Source organism: Cebus imitator, unplaced genomic scaffold (genome assembly GCF_001604975.1).
Source record: "Cebus imitator isolate Cc_AM_T3 unplaced genomic scaffold, Cebus_imitator-1.0 Scaffold218, whole genome shotgun sequence".
NCBI classification, from domain to species: Eukaryota; Metazoa; Chordata; class Mammalia; order Primates; family Cebidae; genus Cebus; species Cebus imitator.
Genome location: NW_016107533.1, coordinates 458,565 through 476,438, shown reverse-complemented (window position 1 = coordinate 476,438; position 17,874 = coordinate 458,565). Strand labels below are relative to the sequence as shown.

The following is a 17,874-nucleotide window of genomic DNA, read 5'->3' as shown; positions in this document are numbered from 1 at the left end:
TGCATGACATGGAAGAAAAATAGGGGAGCTGGAAGGAATCTTTGACCACAAAATGGTTGAGAAAATAAGAAATTTTTAAAGGAAAATTTTACAGTAAGGAAAAACACAAAAGATAGTAAGACAGACACACATTCTCACCACTCAAGATTATTATCTATGAACATTGGATCACATTGGTTTGCACCTATCACTGCATTCAAGAGCATAGTTGAATCAAATGAGTTAACTAAATGACAATTCACCTCGATTCCTGTGATACTACCTATTCTAAAGTGTATTAAGAAAGAATTAAAGAATGATATAAATTTGGGCCATAATAATAGGAATATTAGAATTAGAAAAAAGTTTCTATATAATAGGTATTCATCACTTTTTGAATCTTTGAAATTTTTAAAAGGTTTGTTCTACATTTTAAGAAGTATTATTAATTTAGAATATCCAAATACCTGGATTGAAATATTTTCTATATGTCTTAAACTTTATTTTGATGAATTGCTACTTAATGAGAGGTTTTAAACATAATGAGATGATAGCATTTTTATTTACTTAAAAGTTGGCCTGGGTTGGATTACTCCTGACCTTGTAATGCACCTGGATTCCATGTCTATAATCCCAGCACTTTAGGAGGCTGAGGCAGGCAGATTGCCTAAGCTCAGGAGTTCGAGACCAGCCTTGGCAATACGGTGAAATCTCTTCTCTAATAAAATGCAAAAAATTAGCTGGGCATGGTAGCATGTGCCTGTAGTGCCAGCTACTTGGGAGGCTGAAACAGGAGAATTGCTTGAATCCGGGAGGCGGAGGTTGCAGTGACCCGAGATGGCACCACCCAGCCTGGGCAACAGAGGGCAAGACTCCATCTCCCTCCCCCCATCTCCCCCAAAAAAGTGGCCTGTCTGCTGGATCTGGTTCAAGAGAATCCTGGCTAAGTAAAGACTTGCCCTGGGACTGTGCTTATGATGGAAGATACATGGCAAAGCCTGTGGAAGATAAGGCTGAAGCTATTGAGCAAGGAAAGTTAGAGAGAATGATAGGAATCCTGGATGGCAGTGTGGCAAAAGAAGGATTTGGAGAAGAACAGATATGGAATGTAATATTAACTAAGCTGATTGCTATGGGGTGTGCATTTAAATCATCCCCCTTAAAATCATCAGTGGAATCTACTGAAAAAAATATATAAGAAAAGAATCTATATTTCTTGCTGCTGCTTTTGACAAGAAAGGATTTTTTTTTAATGGTGAATAAAGACAAGCTGTCTGCAACGGAATTTACATCTGAACCAGCTGAATGAGAGTTACCCCAAAAGACTTTCTGCAGAACACCTTCACCATGTACAAATGGAAGAGCAAATCAATTAGTCTTTTTTTTTTTTGATGGAGTCTCCTCACTCTGTCACGCAGGCTGGAGTACAGAGGCCCACTGCAACCTCTGCCTCCAGGTTCAAGCGATTCTTTGGCCTCAGCTTCCCAAGTAGCTGGGATTACAGGTGCCTGCCACGGCACCCAGCTAATTTTGTATTTTTAGTAGAGAAAGGGTTTCACCGTGTTGTCCAGGCTGGTCTTGGACTCCTGACCTTGTAATCCACCTGCCTTGGCCTCCCAAAGCGCTGGGATTACAGGTGTGAACCACTGTGCTTGGCCCAGCTGGTCATATTTAATGAGTACCTACACTGTGTGGATCTTGCATGAAATTTTTAATTGAATTTTGTATCTGATAAGAACTGACATATGCTATTGACACTACTAATCTTACACATTGAATAAGATGGTTTGTTCCATCATTTGTATACAGCCTGGCTAGACATAAATATATAAGCGTGGCTTTCTTATTCTTTGATTATGGAATTACCCATTTGCTCAGCTAAATTTATTAAGCATTTACTATGCTAGATGTAATAGTGTCAGAGATGGTTTCCTCAAATTGCTCATGATTGAGGAGCTGAGACAGAACAGGTGATTGTGGTACAACACAACCTGTGCAATCATAGATAAATTTTTAAAGTGTTATATAAGCATGGGAAAAGAGAGTAGTATTTGGTTGTAGAGCAGTTTAGGAAAGGTACTAAATATTATATCTGCATATTCTATTACATTCTAAGCCAGAACTTTCTGCAACTTTTATAAAGCCTTTCCAATTAATATTTAGGGACAAGAACTGTTCTAATAACACAGATATCATTTGTTAGAATGTGACTGTTTTTTGTTTTCTGGTCAGTTAACAAACATTGGCATTCATGTACTAGTTATAGAGCTTGGCACCCAGATTTTGGAATGGAGAGGAGATCAAAGCAATCTGCTCCAAAGTGAAGCCAACAAAATATTTCTGCCAAGAGATGATGGCAGTGTTCTAAATGGAATCTTCTTGTGATAGTAGAACTATTTCTCATTTTCCTTTCCTTTATAGCATATCTTGTTTACATTTGCTTAATAAATGCAAATGTAATTACCACCACAGAGCGGGCTGCTTTAAACAAGTCTATTTCCAGGGAATTTCTTTTGGGCTATGTTTGACCCACATTTATCTATGGAATGCCATCTTTGTGTAATCCACACTTCATGCATCTAAATGTCACCTAGTAACAGGACTACTGAAAACATGTTTGGTTTTCATGTGAGGTGTATGTTCATTTAGGCAAGTATTATAATTTCTGTGTTAGCAGTTGAATTCTGTAAATCAATCAAGGCATTGTGTACAAGTTCAAAACCTGAAAGCCAATAACTGATTATCTCTGCTCTCCAAGTTGAGGCAAAAGAAATATTTTTAGATAAGGAGAACATGCAAATATATAAAGATTTAAAATGAAATAGTAGCAGTAAAAATTTTATTTAAAAAATGATTAAGGAAAAATTATAGTATAAGGAGGTTAGAGGACATAAAATATGGGAGAATACATTGGCATCTTGGATACAAGATCATGGGAAAGGGAAGGAAATGTCCTCTAAGTAGAATACCATCTCCAGATGTGATTGGTTAGTTATTGCTGCTGTTGATGGTAGTGATAATGTTTTCTTTCTGTCAGTATTTTGATTCCTACTTTAGATAATTAAAAGTTTAGTTACCTGGCTAGGATCATTTGTCATCCCAATTTAGTCAGCCTCTAATATCCCTAAACAAGTGTAATTTCCTCAGTACCAGTGGGACCCACACTTTAATAGGTTCTAGAAATATTTGTGGGTGCTAAACTGAAAATGCAGATTTCCAAGTTTCTTCCTGGAAATTCTGCATCAATATACCGAGAGTGGGGCCTCTGAAGCTATATGCCTATGAAATCCCTAGCAGGATATTCTATCTTTATTTACTGTTAATATATTTGGTATACATTTATAGATGGATTCTGTAATGCTTTCCCCTCCCCCTCCCCCTCCCCTTCTCCATTTCCCTTCCCCTCCCCCTCCTTCTCCTTCTCTTCTTTCTTTTCTTCTTCTTTCTTCTTCTTCCTCCTTCCTCTTTCTCTCTCTTTCTTTCTTTCTTTTTCTTTCTTTTCCCTCCCTCCCTCCCTCCCTCCCTCCCTTCCTTCCTTCCTTCCTTCCTTCCTTCCTTCCTTCTATTCTTTCCCTCCTTTCCCATCTCTCCCTTCCCCTCCCCTCCCTTCCCCTCCCCTCCCCTCCCCTCCCCTCCCCTCTCCTCCCCTCTCCTCCCTTCCCCTTCTTTCCCCTCCCCTCCCTTCTCCCTTCCCTTCCCTTCCCTTCCCTCCCCTCCTTACCTTCCTTCTCTTCCTTCCTTCTAGTTTTGCTTTTGTTGCCCAGGCTGGAGTGCAATGGCACGATCTGGGCTCACTACAACTTCTGCCTCCTGGGTTCAAGTGATTCTCCTGCCTCAGCCTCGCAAGTAGCTGGAATTACAGGCACCTATCATTACACCTGGCTAATATTTTGTATTTTTAATAGAGATGGGGTTTCACCATGTTGGCCAGGCTGATCTTTCCTGACCTCAGGTGATATACCCACCTCGGCCTCCTACAGTGCTGGGATTACAGGTGTGAGCCACTGTGCCCGGCCTGCTTCTTTTGTATATTACTATTTTGTGTCCTTTGCCAAGTTTTTTCTTTTTACTAATTTATAAAAAATCTTGAAATACATATATCATCTTGATATGTATCTATATATTGATAAGTAGATGATTTTCATCTCTTATGTATGTAACAAAAATGTTCCCTGCATGCTGCTGGCATTTTAATTGTATGTATATTTGTGTGTGGAGGGGTTGTGTGTGTTTGCGACAAGTAGGCAATAAAAGCAATTCTTGGCCTCATGATCTATGGCATATTCCATTAATTAGAGAGAAGTAGAGCAATTGTTTTCAGTGGGATTATGTTTTGAAATATTAGCAAAATTTTAAGTTTCCCCTGGCATTTTTGTTCCCCTTTGTTCCTCTATTGTCAATTCAAGATGAGAGGTTATTCTGGAATCATTGCTTTAGATTGCTAAAGAATGCGTTGGCATTTTTGCAGCAGAGGAGGAGCTCTTTCTGGCTTTTAAATTTCAAGAGTTCAGGCCCTGCCAGTAATAGAAAGGACTAAGGGTAACAAACAATAAATTTGAGACAAAAATATGATGTAGTCTTTCTGCCTTCAAATTTTAGGGGGAAAAGACTAGAGAGAGAGAGAAGAAACTCTTAGTTTCTTTCTCACTTGAAAGGGAAACCTAAGGGTTCTTGGGGACCAGGAGGCAGCCTGTGAGGAATGGGCCTTGTTCTCTCCCCAGGAGTGAGAGCAGGAACAGAACTCCAGAGAGGCCTGAAAAAAGAGAGAAGTTGTGTCCCCCTTTCTTGGTTGATTTGTTAGTAGATCCCTGGGGATGGGGCAAGTCCCAAGAAACAATTTCTGTGATGTCCCAGGAACACAAGACCCCAGCTAACCTCATAAAGTTTCTAGTTCTCCAATATGGTGGGAGGACAGAACTAGTCCTTTTTGTTTGAGAGTTGAGAAAAAGTAGCAGAGGTTGGCACTGGATCTGTGAAGAACTTTCAGATAGGAATAAAGGATGACCTGATAGCTAATTGTATGAAACAACAGTTGAGGATCTAAACCTCTTGCACTCCCTTCATCCCATATCAGTGTGCAAACTTGATCCTCTGGGCGAATACAAGAGTGAACTTCATGAAGAAGGCAGAGGGAGGTGTCAAAATATAAATTAAATCAATTTATGAAAACTAGAGAAAGGTATACTCTGTGTATACCTGTTCTGTGTACAGTGCTTAGCCTGGTAAGATGTCATCTTAGAATTGCAGTGGAAGACCAGGCATGGGGGCTCATGGCTGTAATCCCAGCACTCCGGGAGGCCAAGGTGGGTGGATCACTTGAGGCCAGGAGTTCCAGATCAGCCTGGCCAACATGGCAAAACCCCATCTCTACTAAAAATACAAAATAAAATAAAAATTAGCCAGGCATGGTGGCACATGCCTGTAATCCCAGCTCCTTAGGAGGCTGAGGCACGAGAATTGTGTGAACCTGGGAGGTAGAAGTTCCATTGAGAAGTTGGATATTTACAAGGTGAGCTGCTGAATCTCCTATATGACCTTCTTTTATCTTGTTCTCTTTCTTGATTCTCTTTTATTGGGCCTATAATTCTCTGGTGTAGGTTCAGTTTGTAATTCTGTGGTGCAGGTTAGTTGCCTGGGCTTATTCAACAGTAGGCTAGCTTCTGGCTCCTAATCTAAGGCTGTTTTCCTAGTTTAAGATCAGAGGCTGGCAAACATTTTCTTCAAAGGGGCATATAGCAAATATTTTAGGCTTCACAGGTTATACAGTCTCTTTTGCCACTATTCATCTCTACTATTGCAGCACAAAAGCAGCCATGGACAATATGTAAATGATAGCCATGGTTGTGTCCCAATAAAACTCTATTTACAAAGCAAGCAGCTGGCTAGATTTGGCTGCTGAGCTTAGTTTGCCAACTCCTCTCTTAGATAGTACCTCCCTCCACATTTTATCTAAGAAGCTGCTTGTTGGAAATCAGGACTTGAACTATGGTAGGAGGAATATCCAAATGTAATGTGTTCACCTTTCCAAATGAGGTACTGGAATGAGCTTGCATGGCACCACACTGACTAGAGTATTGGTGTTATTTAAGATTGACTAACACAAACTTTGAGAAGTGGGTTGAGCTCTGATCCTAACTATAGGAGTGAGACAGCCCGCATTGGTGGGGATAAGAGCCTGATGTGCTAGCCCACATCTGTAGTCACAGCTACTTGTGAGGCTGAGGTGGGAGGATCAAGAGTTTGAGGCTGCTATGATTATGCTACTGCACTCCAGCCCAGTTGACAGAGTGAGACCCCCATCTCCCCAATCAGCCTAAGGCATGGACAGCATCTTCTCTCTTGAAGTATGAGCACATGGGTGGCGGGCTTGGGTTATACCTCATTTCTGATAATGGAGAGTCTTGTTGGGAAGAGCTGAGGGCCCCTTACTGTGTATGATCCTCTTGGGTCCTGGTAGGTCCTTAGGTCCTTAAGGTGGGGTTTGGGATCCCTCTGGGCTGCCCTTCCCTTAGGCCTGAGTTCTAGAGAGACATAATAAATGTCATAGTTGTTCTCAGTTGTGCTGGGGAAACAGGAGAAAGTGCCTCCTCCATAGGTCAGTGGGGCACTTCAGTCATGGTCACAAGTTGTTCTTGTGGACAGCCATCTGTAGCTAAGAGAGCGAGTGGCTATGGGAGCCAGGGGAGATGGAAAGTGCCTGAAAGGCTCTCCTGGAGCATGTGTGGGCCAGTGACCCTGGAAACTTCCAGAGCAGCTGCTAGAAACTCTGTGAGCAGAGCAAACATTTGACAAACACGTCATTGGGGTTTGAGTTAAAATTAGAACATAAAAAGAAATATAAGCTCATTTGATATTCAGCAGCTGAGGAGGGCACTGAAATAGGTTAAAACTGCTTTCTAACCCCCCTAGATATATTTACCAATATACATATATTATATTATGAGTTTGGTTTGTTGTGTACACTATGGTCAGTTTTATATGGGGATTTTCTCCAAATAGGATGATTCAAACTTTTCACTGTTATAACCTTTATAACTATCATTGTGAATACAGTGTAGTCTCTTTTTAAAATGATTTCCTTGAGATAGATTCTTAGAAAGAGATTTGCTGAGTTAAATTACATGAACCTTTTTAAGATTCCTGGTATGTAATACCATCTTGTTTCTGACAGAGTGTGAAAGTGCCTGTCTCATTTAGCCTTCACCAACACTGAATATATGAAGAGATTATTCGTAACTCAATAGATATTTTAATTTTGTATATTTGATTACTCATTAAATTGAATACTTTATGTGTTTTTAACCATGTGTATGTTATTTACTTTTTGAATTGGCAAGCTTTATTAGCTTTATTCTCCAGGAGAGGAAGCTGTGGCTTAGAAAGCTTAAATGACTTGCTTGGGGTCAAACCCAGAATGTTGCAGCCCTGGGATGCTAGCCTAAATTCTGGTTTTTATTCAGTGTTCATTTCATTGTTCAATTATATCCTGAAAGAAGAATAAATAGGGCTTTCTCAATTTTCTGTTTCTGATACTCACAAAGCAGTCTTTTTTTATTATTATTAATTCCTGGAAATTGCAACTGACACCAAAAATCTCAGGAGAAATTTATTATAAGAGCATACAAAGCTTCATTCAAAGATGAAGGTCAACAGAGACAAAGTAGATACAATTTCAATCTGTTTTAATGAATCAAGACTGAGGAATGAATTCTCTTTTGTGAAAGAAAAAAAAAGACTGTTACTGTGGTTTCCTTTCAAAAGAAGATTTTATTCAGTCTTTGATTAGACTAAAGAGAACATAATATTTCAAGGACAAAATTCACCTTTCTCCAGATGTAGAAATATTTTTTTTCATTTGGAATCCAAACTTATTTTCTATCAAAAATTAAATTTGTGGGAAAGTGGACTTGGGGTTATGTCAAAGCAGATAGAAGAAAAGACTAAGAAAGTCCTTCAGCAAAAGCCAAAAGAAGTCTTCAGTCAAATTGATCCTTTCTGTTGAGTCCTTTTTCTTCTCAACTATAAAGAGCTGTTTGAAGTCTTAGTCCTGAGACTCTTGTTTCTCCTTCTGCCTCATCCCTGACGTCCCTCCAGTCTATAACCCTTGCTTCCAACTTTTAATTTCCCTTGTTTTTTTTTTTTTTTAAAACTAAAATATATTGTGTGTGTATATTTAAGGTATACAGTGTGCTGTTTGTGGATACATATAGATAGTAAAAATAGTTACCATAGTGAAGCAAGTTAACATATCCATAATCTCACATAGTAAGCCTTTTTATTCCCCCATATTTTCTCCCTTGAGGAATCATTCTCAAAAGATTTCTGAACTGGGCAGCTGCTATGGATGCTTTCCCAGCCTGCTCACTTGGGATCCCAGACAAACACTCACTTATAGCAGTTGCTGTTGCTGAAAATTGCTGCTGTCCTGAGCCTTTGAATTTCCTGGGCACCTTTCCCTTTTCTAGTGGTGATGCACATTTCTTTTCCATCATCATCTTATTCTGTTGTGAATCTTTTCATGAGACCTCTCCTTTCCATTCAGGTATGAAGGCTCAGGGTGCATAAGTGGAGCTTCTCTGTAGAAATGACTTGGTTGTGCAGGACTTTAGGATTCTGGTAAGGGGGAAAAGTAGCATCCAGGAGGAAGGTCAAGGACTTTTCCCAGGTCCACGTATAGTTTGAGCCTGTTTGAAAGAGCCAAAGATTTCGGAGACTCATATGAGGGCTAAGCCTTTTTCAAAAGTTTGAAACCAGCAGGAAATTTGGGGTCAGGCTTTAGCTAGTGAAAAGCAATGACTTGAGAACCTAATGAGTGGTGTTCTGAACATAATAGGAAGCTGTTCAAGGTCGGGATACTTGGAAAGATATCTTTCAAGTATCTTTTAAACGTGAAAAACATTTTCTATAAGCAACTATGTTACTTTGTTGGCCCACTGGTGTTAGGAACACTTTGAAGTGGATTTAAGGGTATGGCAAGGATACATATGTTAAGACCAATTTATATTTTGTGGAACAAATTATTTTTTATTTACTATTGAGGGTTATCCTTAAGTACTAAAACAATAGAAGTTCTTCAAAAGCAATTGTATATAAAAATTAATTTAAACAAATAATTAACTGGTACCTGTGATCAAGATTTTCATTATTTAATACTTTCTTGATTTTTAAGAAACTCAAAAGTTCTTGTTTCAATTGCCTGATTATGCTTTAAAATGTTAAACTCTAAATTCTGATATATATCAATTTAGCTTTTTTTGTTTGTCTTTTAACTGTTTTTCTTATCTCACAGAAGTAAATTGGTAAAATTTACCAATGCACACAGGTAAATTTACCATGCACATATGTAAATTTTATTTTAAAGCAAAAATTTTAGATGATCTACCTAGACAGACCAAATTATTTCCCAAATGTATTTCTCTTAATGGTAGAATTTTGATAGTGCATAAATCAAAGTGTATGAAAATAAAGATTACATTAGTATATGAAATAACTGGAGAATTTAGACTTTGGAGTTAAAGTTAAATATTGGTCTTCTGAACCTCATTTTAGTTCTTTAGAAACAAATAACTAATGAGATATTAATTCTGATTATAATTATCCTTGTGTCAGTTCTAGCAGGAAAAATAACAATCCCAAAAACGTTTAAATTTTCTTTTCATTTAAGCATCATATTGAAAAAAAGATTTTATATGGCATATTGATTTGTGACATCCTTAAGATTAAAATGTTTAACCTAACATTAATATATTTAACTAAAAATAATAAATATGTAAATTTTAAACATTCATGGAGCTAAATCTGGCACTTTCAATTGCATGTATTACAAATATCTATAGTTGAAATGTTATTCAAATGTGAATATTCTAAATGAGAACATATTGGGAGTATAATTTTATCATTGTAGTTAATAAAACTATGTGATTTTGCTTTAATTGAAATTTTATTAACAAAGTTCTCCCGAAATGATGGGCTTTCCTAATTTAGCCACATTCAATATCAATTTAAGAACTTCCAATGACTTGCCACTTATTGGTTGCTTGCCTAGTTCTTTAACTTAAACAACAAATATTGATTTAATAATTAAGAAAAAAGTCCTGAACATTTCAATGGGTAATGAGAAAACAGAAAATAATTTCAAGTTTGTTTGATAGAAAAAAACAATGAGGTATCCTTGCTGCAGAGGACCTTAGAAATAATGGCAGGGTAGAGCAATGAGGGGGATCACAGCTTGAAACTTATAATTAAACTTTTGGATAGAACAGACAAAGGCCTATATCCTAATCTGGCACTCATCAGCTGTGTCACCTTAGGTGAGACTCAGTTTCACCATCTGAGATACTAATTAGTGTCTCTGTAAACAGAGATACTAATAGTCCCCTTCTCAAGGGATTTTTGCAAATGTCAACTGCGATGATAAATGTAAAGATTTTGCATTGTGCCTGGCCTAAAGTTAGTACTCAATTCATTATAGGTTTTATTATTATCATGAATGAGATTTTCTCCATTTTATTAAATGAGGAAGTTGAGGTCCAGGAAGATAAATAACAAACACAAGATATTTCAGCTTATGTTTTTTATTCTGTCTTAGATTTACAGAATCTAACCTGGTTAGCTAATTGAAATAAGAATTATAATCTGAACACTGGGGTCTCCAAACATTCCCTAATATATATCTCTCTCTCTCTCCACAAATGTAAATGTAAGCTATTAAACACTTGAGGCAGGCAAATTCAAATCACACTCCCACAAAGCAAAATGGAGCTATACAAATACAGACTCACACATATATACTGAGAAACAAAATGCATTACGTACATTTGCTATGTCATTATAGACCATTTATTCCCTGATGATGGAGAGAATGTTCTGTATATATTTTTATGAATGTTCTACTCTAGAGACATCTGTAAGATAGCCAAATCTAGCAATTGTCCAAGATTTGGCTATCTTACAGATGTCTCTAGAGTAAAAGACACCTATATTCTAGCTTTGGTACCCTTTCTAAGCTGTGTGACATAAACAAGAAAATTAACCTTCCTTAGTCCTCATGTTCGCATATATTTGTGGGGAATGATTATGTTTACCTCCTTGTGCTGTTATAAAGTTCAACACTTTTAAGGGTTTAAATATGGATTTCAAACTCTGAACACTATACAATTGAAAAGGATTAGTGAACAAGCTTTAAACCTCAGTGGATAGCAGGTAATTACAAAAGCTTATATAAAAACATGTTTCAGTTAACAAGATGAAAAGAAGCATAGATTTTTGAGCTAAGGGGAAAATATGTCAATAGATTTGAAAATTTTATTTTAGCCTGATCTGCCTTGATAGTGTTAAAATTTAAGACCGATTTTTTTCCTTATAATTCTATGCTGTTTTATTTGCTGTACGATCTTCCAAATAATTTTGTTTTGATTTCAACCCAATGTAAAATTTATAGCTAAAAACCAACCCCTTTGAAATAAATTTATTTATAAGCAGTTGTTTATAACTTATTTATAAGCTGATAATTTTAGGAAAATTAAAACTTTTATTTTGATTCAGAGGAAACATGTGCAGATTTGTTACATGAATATATTGCATGATGCTGAGGCCTGGGGTAAAAATGATCCTATTACCCAGGTAGTGAGCATAACACCAACTAGTAAGTTTTTCTACTAAAAAACTTACCCCCTCTCACCCTCCCCTCTCTAGTAGTCCCCAATGTCTCTGATTGTCATCTTTGTGTCCATTTGTACCCAGTGTTTAGCTCCCACTTAGAAGCGATAATAAGCAGTATTTGGTTTTCTGCAAAGGATATGATTTAGTTCTTTTTTTGTGTGGCTATGTTCCATAGTGTCTGTATTCCACATTTGCTTTATTGAATCCACCATTGACAGGCACCTAGGTTGATTCCATGCCTTTGCTATTGTGAATAGTATTGCAATAAACATATAAGTGCATGTGTCTTTCTGGTAGAAATATTTTCTTTTGGATATATATCCAGTAATGGGATTGCTGGGTCAAGTAGTAGTTCTAAGTTCTTTGAGAAATCTCCAAACTGCTTGCCACAATGGCTGAACTAATATATATTCCCACAAGCAGTGTTCCCTTTTCTCCATAGCCTCACAAGCATCTGTTGTTTTGGGGCTTTTTCTTTTTTCTATTTAATATTATTGAAGGCTTTATTCATGCCTTAAAAGACACATAAGTTCTTGAACATATATTTATTATCTGGAGGAGTAAATACACTCCAAATGCTTATCATCAGAACTCTGGAAAAAGACATGTAAGTTCTGGACTTTTTGGTAATAGGCATTTTGACTGGTGTGAGATGCTATCTCATTGTGGCTTTGATTTGCATGTTTTTGATGATTAGTGATGCTGAGCATTTTCTTCTTGTATGTCTTCTTTTGAGAAGTGTCCGCTCATGTTTTTGCTCACTTTTTAATGGGGTTATTTTTGATTGTTGAATTTTTTAAGTCTCTTACAGATTCTGGATATCAGACCTTTTTTGAGGCATAGTTTGTGAATATTTTCTCCCATTTTATATAGGTTGTCTGTTTACTCTGTTGATAGTTTCTTTTGCTGTGCTTAAGCTCTTTAGTTTAATTAGGTCCCACTTAACAATTTTTGTTTTTATTTAATTGCTTTTCCTCAAAAAACATTTAGGATTTAGTCATAAATTCCTTGCCAAAGCTGATGTTCAAGTTGGCATTTCCTAGGTTTTCTTCTAGGATTCCTATACTTTGAGGTCTTACATCTACATCTTTAATCCATCTTGAGTTAAATTTTGCATATAGTGAAAGATAGGAGTCTAGTTTCATTCTTCTGCATATGGCTTGCCAGCTATCTCAGCACTATTTATTGAATAGAGTCCTTCCTCCATTGTTTATTTTTGTCAACATTGTTGAAGATGTGGTGACTGTAGGTGTGTGATTTTATTTCTAGGTTCTCTATACTGTTCCACTGGTCTGTGTGTCTTTGTATCGGTACTATGCTATTTTGGTGACTACAGCCTTTTATAATACCTTTTATACTAGTATAGTTTGAAGTCAGGTAATGTGAGGTTTATACCTTTTTTTGTTTGTTTTTTGTATAAGCAGATAATTTTGAAGACAAAGAGAAATAAAATCACCTTTTAAGTTGGAGAATTATTTAAGTTGTGTAGATCAGAAAAAGGAGAGTGGAAAAGATTTAAGAGGACAAATGGTGTCCCTAATCTTTTCGGTGATGTTGGATTTGACTTTGTCATTAGTCATTGTGATAAAATCATTTAGATGTTGAGATCCAAAATGTTGTGATTATTTACTATGTAGATGGAATTTAACTGTTATGAAATGAAATTACCTTAGAACAAAGTAAGGAAAATAACAAAGGCCAGAGACAGAGAAAGGAAACTTCATTATTATGTTATTTCTAAGCAATAATCAAAGATGTGAAAAGACAACCAGCAGAGGATATAATCACTAAATCCAGGGCAATAGCAAGAATGGGGAAGCTTAAAGGAATGAATAAAGAAGAATGAAGCAGAGTAAGAAGGAGAAAGAAAGATGCACAATATATGAAGAATATGTTCCACGAATAGAAATGTAGACATTTTGTAGAGCTACTTGAATTCATCCAGTTGTAATCAAGGAAAAGGCTGTCATTGGAACACAGATACAAGATGAAAAGTAGATATTGAAGGAGTTGGAGTGGAGAGGATACCAAATAACATTCTAAGCCATGTTTTAATCTTTTCTATTTGATTAATGTAGGCAATTTTATTACAATGTATATGAGAATGTGCAAAAACAAGTTCATTGGAATATTTTACACATCACAGGAACAAATTTCACAATAGTGTCAGGTCTAACAAAAATAAGAGTGCCTTATGTTTTCAAGGTGTTAATTGATGTATTCAGAAAAATCACACCATTGTATCATGGGATGATTTCCAATTAGATTATTAAAATATTGGGCTACAGGAAAATGGCCTCCTAATAGGAAAGATGATCTAACTCAAAGTACTGTGATTTCATTATGATTTTTTAAAACAAGTAAAACATGTCACCAGTTCTGTTTATAGAAGACATTAATATGTGAAACATAATGTAGGTAAAAATACAACACAAAAAGCTAATGGAATTGAAAAGATAAGTTGTATACTTTAAGATATACATATCCAAATACATTAACTGTTTATCTCATTACCTGCTTGAAAGAAAGAAACATATTGAAAAATGTTAATTTACAATAGTGAAAACAGTCTAAAAAATTGTATGAGATTTATAAAGAATTTTTAAAAAGTAATTACTCAGCAAATATTCTTTGATTCACTCACTCTCAATACATATGGAATAAACACCTGCTAGTAAGCCAGCCACCATTCTATATCCTGAGTACAGTAGTGAACGACACCAACACAAGGTCCTGATGTTATGTTGCAAGCCTTTTGTTGAGAACACGCAGACAATCAACAAGCAAATATGTATGTCAGTTAGTTATAAGGGCTATGAAGAAGAGTTAAGCAGGATGAAGAGGGATGGGATATAATGTTTAGACAGGTGGTTAGGCAAGACCATTCTAGTGGAAGGCATTTGAAGAGAAACATGGAGGAGAAGAAAAAAAGCCACGTGGTTATCTAGGAGAAGAACATGCTAGCTAGAAAGAGTAGGAACATGCTTGGAATGTTTAGAATTGTGAAGGTAGAGAAAGAGATGATAGAGTATGTGGAGGTCTTTGGAGGTTACTGTAGGACTTGCTTGAAAGAAGATCAAAAACTACTGGAGAGTTTTGAACAGAGGAGTGAAATAATCTGATTTATATTTTTAAAAGATTGTTTTGGCTCTTATGTGAAGAACAGATTGTAGGAAGAAAGGCAGAAGTAGGAAGACCAGTTGTAGTGATAAACAAATGCTAGACAAGAGTGGTTTGGAGCAGAAGGATAAGATAAAGGTGATAAGAAGTGGTCATAATCTAGATAGGTTTTGAGCATAGAGCCTACAGGATTTGTCAATTGACTGGCTAAGGAGCAAAATCCAGGAAAATAGCAAGAATGTAGATCCTGTTGGATTAAAGGAATAAAATAAAAGGAATGAAGCAAAGTAAGAGGGAGAGAGAAAAAGATGCACAATATATGGGGGATATGGTCCATAAATAGAAACCTAGACATTTTGTAGAGCTATTTTAATTCATCGAGTTATGATCAAGAAGAAGGCTCAGAAGGAAATCAGATTATTTCACTCCTCTGTTCTAAAGTCTTCAATAGCTTCTGATTTTTTTCCAAGTAAGACCTACAGCAAAGAGAAAGAGAAGAATGAGTCAAGGATGATTTCGAAGTTCAGGGCCTGAGCAACTGAGTGAAGTGTAGAATCAAATACTAATCTAGGGAACACCTCATGTAAGGGTCAAGGTTTGATGGTGGGTTTGAGAATGATCAGAATAGCTTTGGGTATGCTAAGTTTGAGATGCCTGTTAGGTATATAGGACTCCAGAGTTCAGGTTAAAAGTATTGAGTGGAAATTTAATTTTAGAAGTGTTTGGCATTGCAGATGATATTTAAGGCAATTGGACTGGATGCACCATCTAGAGCATGTGTGTAGCTGAAGAAGAGAAGCAGCCCAAAGGTCTGATTCTCACAGGATCCTAAGGAGCATGTGTGTAGCTGAAGAAGAGAAGAAGCCCAAAGGTCTGATTCTCCAGCATTTGAAAGTTGAGAAAGTAAGGAGGATTCAGTAAAGGAGGACTAGCAGGAAACCCCAGTGCTTTAGGAATTGAAGAAACTGTTTGAAGGTGGGTGTGATAATCTGTGTCAGATATTGAGTGACCATTGCATTTAGCAGAATGGATGTGAATGATGATCTTGACAAGAGGAGATTAGGTGGAACAATGATGATGAGTCTCACTGGAGAGTATTCAAGAGAGAACAGCATTAATGGAAGTACAGACAGAGGAGTCAACATTTTCGAGTTTTGCTGTATACGGAGGCAGAGAAAGGATTTTTTAGAGGAGGACTAGGAAAAGTTGAGTTTAAGTATCATTTCAAAACATTTTTGATAACTCAGATAATACATATGATTGGGAGTAATAATATAAGAAACTTAGTTATGTTATTTTCAGGTATTCCAGGTGCTTCATTTGCATTTCTGAAAATAAATTTGTTTTCATGCACACATTATGCTTAAAATTCACTGTGAAAAGTTGCCCAAAGCACTGACAATCCTTCTGTTTTTTTTTCATCCAAATCTCTTATGATCTTTCTATCTAAATATTACATATACTTTAACTTGCTACGGGTAATTTCATTTGTCTTTGAAAATACAACCCAGAGCATTTTTAAATCATGAAGATTGTGTTAGACATTGTTAACTGCCTGCCAGCAGCCATATCTTCTTTTTTAATAGAATTCCAATTTTGTATAGAATGGCAACCTGTTTAGCTCTCAGTAATGAAAATTCCATTTCTCTTTGTCAGATATTATGTTTGTATTAATAGCTTTAGCAGCCATCTTGTGATCATGAGGGGAAAAGCCAATAAACTGAGGATGGCAGAGGAGAAGGATAGTAAGAGACTTGGTTTTGTGTGATACTGTTGCAGTTCTGTACCAAATCAGTAAACCCTCACCACTAGTCTTCTTACATACATGAGATAATTAAATGTCTTTATTGATTAAGTCATTCTTCCTAGGGAAATAAAAGCTGTCACTTGTAGCTGAGAAAATTAATAACTGGTACAATTTTCAATTTAATTGGTGGCTAAAAATCGAAGGTAGAAGTAGCTTAGATTTCTCACTTAAAAACATCCTTTATTCTCATTGTGGTGCTTTCATCTAAAGGAATCCATACATGCTTTATTATTCATAATAATAATAACAATAATAGTAGCTAAAGCTTATATAGTACCTACTTATATGTTCCAAGCACTGTGCTAAGTACCTTAGTTATATCATTTCATTTAACCCAATAAGGTAAGTAATATGTTTTCTTTTTTTTTTTCAGAGAAGTAAAATATCTTTATTTTCTTATGTACACACTATATTCAAATAAACCACCCACCCTGAAAACAGCAGGTTCTGGCTTTTCCATGAACCCCCAGAAGAATATAAATTAGAGCCTCTGATAACAGTTGCTTCCCCAGAGTGGGGAGTATGTGTTCGTGTGTGTGTGTGTGTGTGTGTGTGTGTGTGTGTGTGTAAAACCTTCTGATTCCATGGGATCTGGCCAGCCCCTCTGGAGCTACACAGCCCTCCTTGCCTTACACCCTGGCTCCAGCTTCAGGTCTCTTCCCTGGTCCAGGGAGAGGCCTCAGCCTGGGGCAGGTGTGATGTAAACCAGTCACTCAACTTCCATCTTATTCTTCTGCAAAGAATCGAGGAAGTCTTGCCACTCTGCTGGGTAAAAACGTTTATAGACATTGATCTTATTCCGAATCTGTTTTGGGGTATCTTGATAGTAATTATTCTCATCGCGAGCCATGGCCTTATAGTCCTCCCCGTGGTTCTCCACCATGTCGCGTACGTAGTCGATGAGGTCCCGAGACAGAGTATTTCCTTTCTTTTCTGGAAGGCTGGCTTCTGCCTCCAGGTCATTCAGCACATAGGGCTTCCGCACAAGCTCCTTAGGCCTCTCTTCTATGTCCACCTCCATGACCTTCACCTTTCTCTTACGGAGGGGCACCGCCTTGTTGGGGTCCACAACCAACCCCATCTCGGCCAGGTTCTGCCGCACCGATTTAGCGTGGTCCCAGGCATGTCGGATGTGGGAGCACTCGATCCGCGGCGCTGCCTTTCGTCGAGCATTCCGGTTCAGGCGCTTTCGGTTGACATTGTAACCAAACTTCTGCCTCCGGGTCTTGCCTTTGGCCTTGGGCATTGCGCTGACCACCCCACCAGCCGTAATATGTTTTCTGTTTTATAGATGAGAAAACTGAGGC

At 37.1% G+C, this 17,874-nt stretch overlaps 1 protein-coding gene and 1 long non-coding RNA gene across 2 annotated transcripts in view; one reads left to right on the top strand and one right to left on the bottom strand.

Moving 5' to 3' along the window:
* Window positions 1-17,874, top strand: part of LOC108318359 — a 148,961-nt gene that overhangs the window by 88,641 nt on the left and 42,446 nt on the right. The window lies entirely within an intron of this gene.
* On the bottom strand, window positions 17,077-17,828 carry LOC108318358 (nucleolar protein 16-like). Its single transcript, XM_037746032.1, has one exon. It carries the CDS (start codon window positions 17,811-17,813, stop codon window positions 17,277-17,279), a length of 537 nt encoding a protein of 178 aa, XP_037601960.1. The 5' UTR covers window positions 17,814-17,828; the 3' UTR covers window positions 17,077-17,276.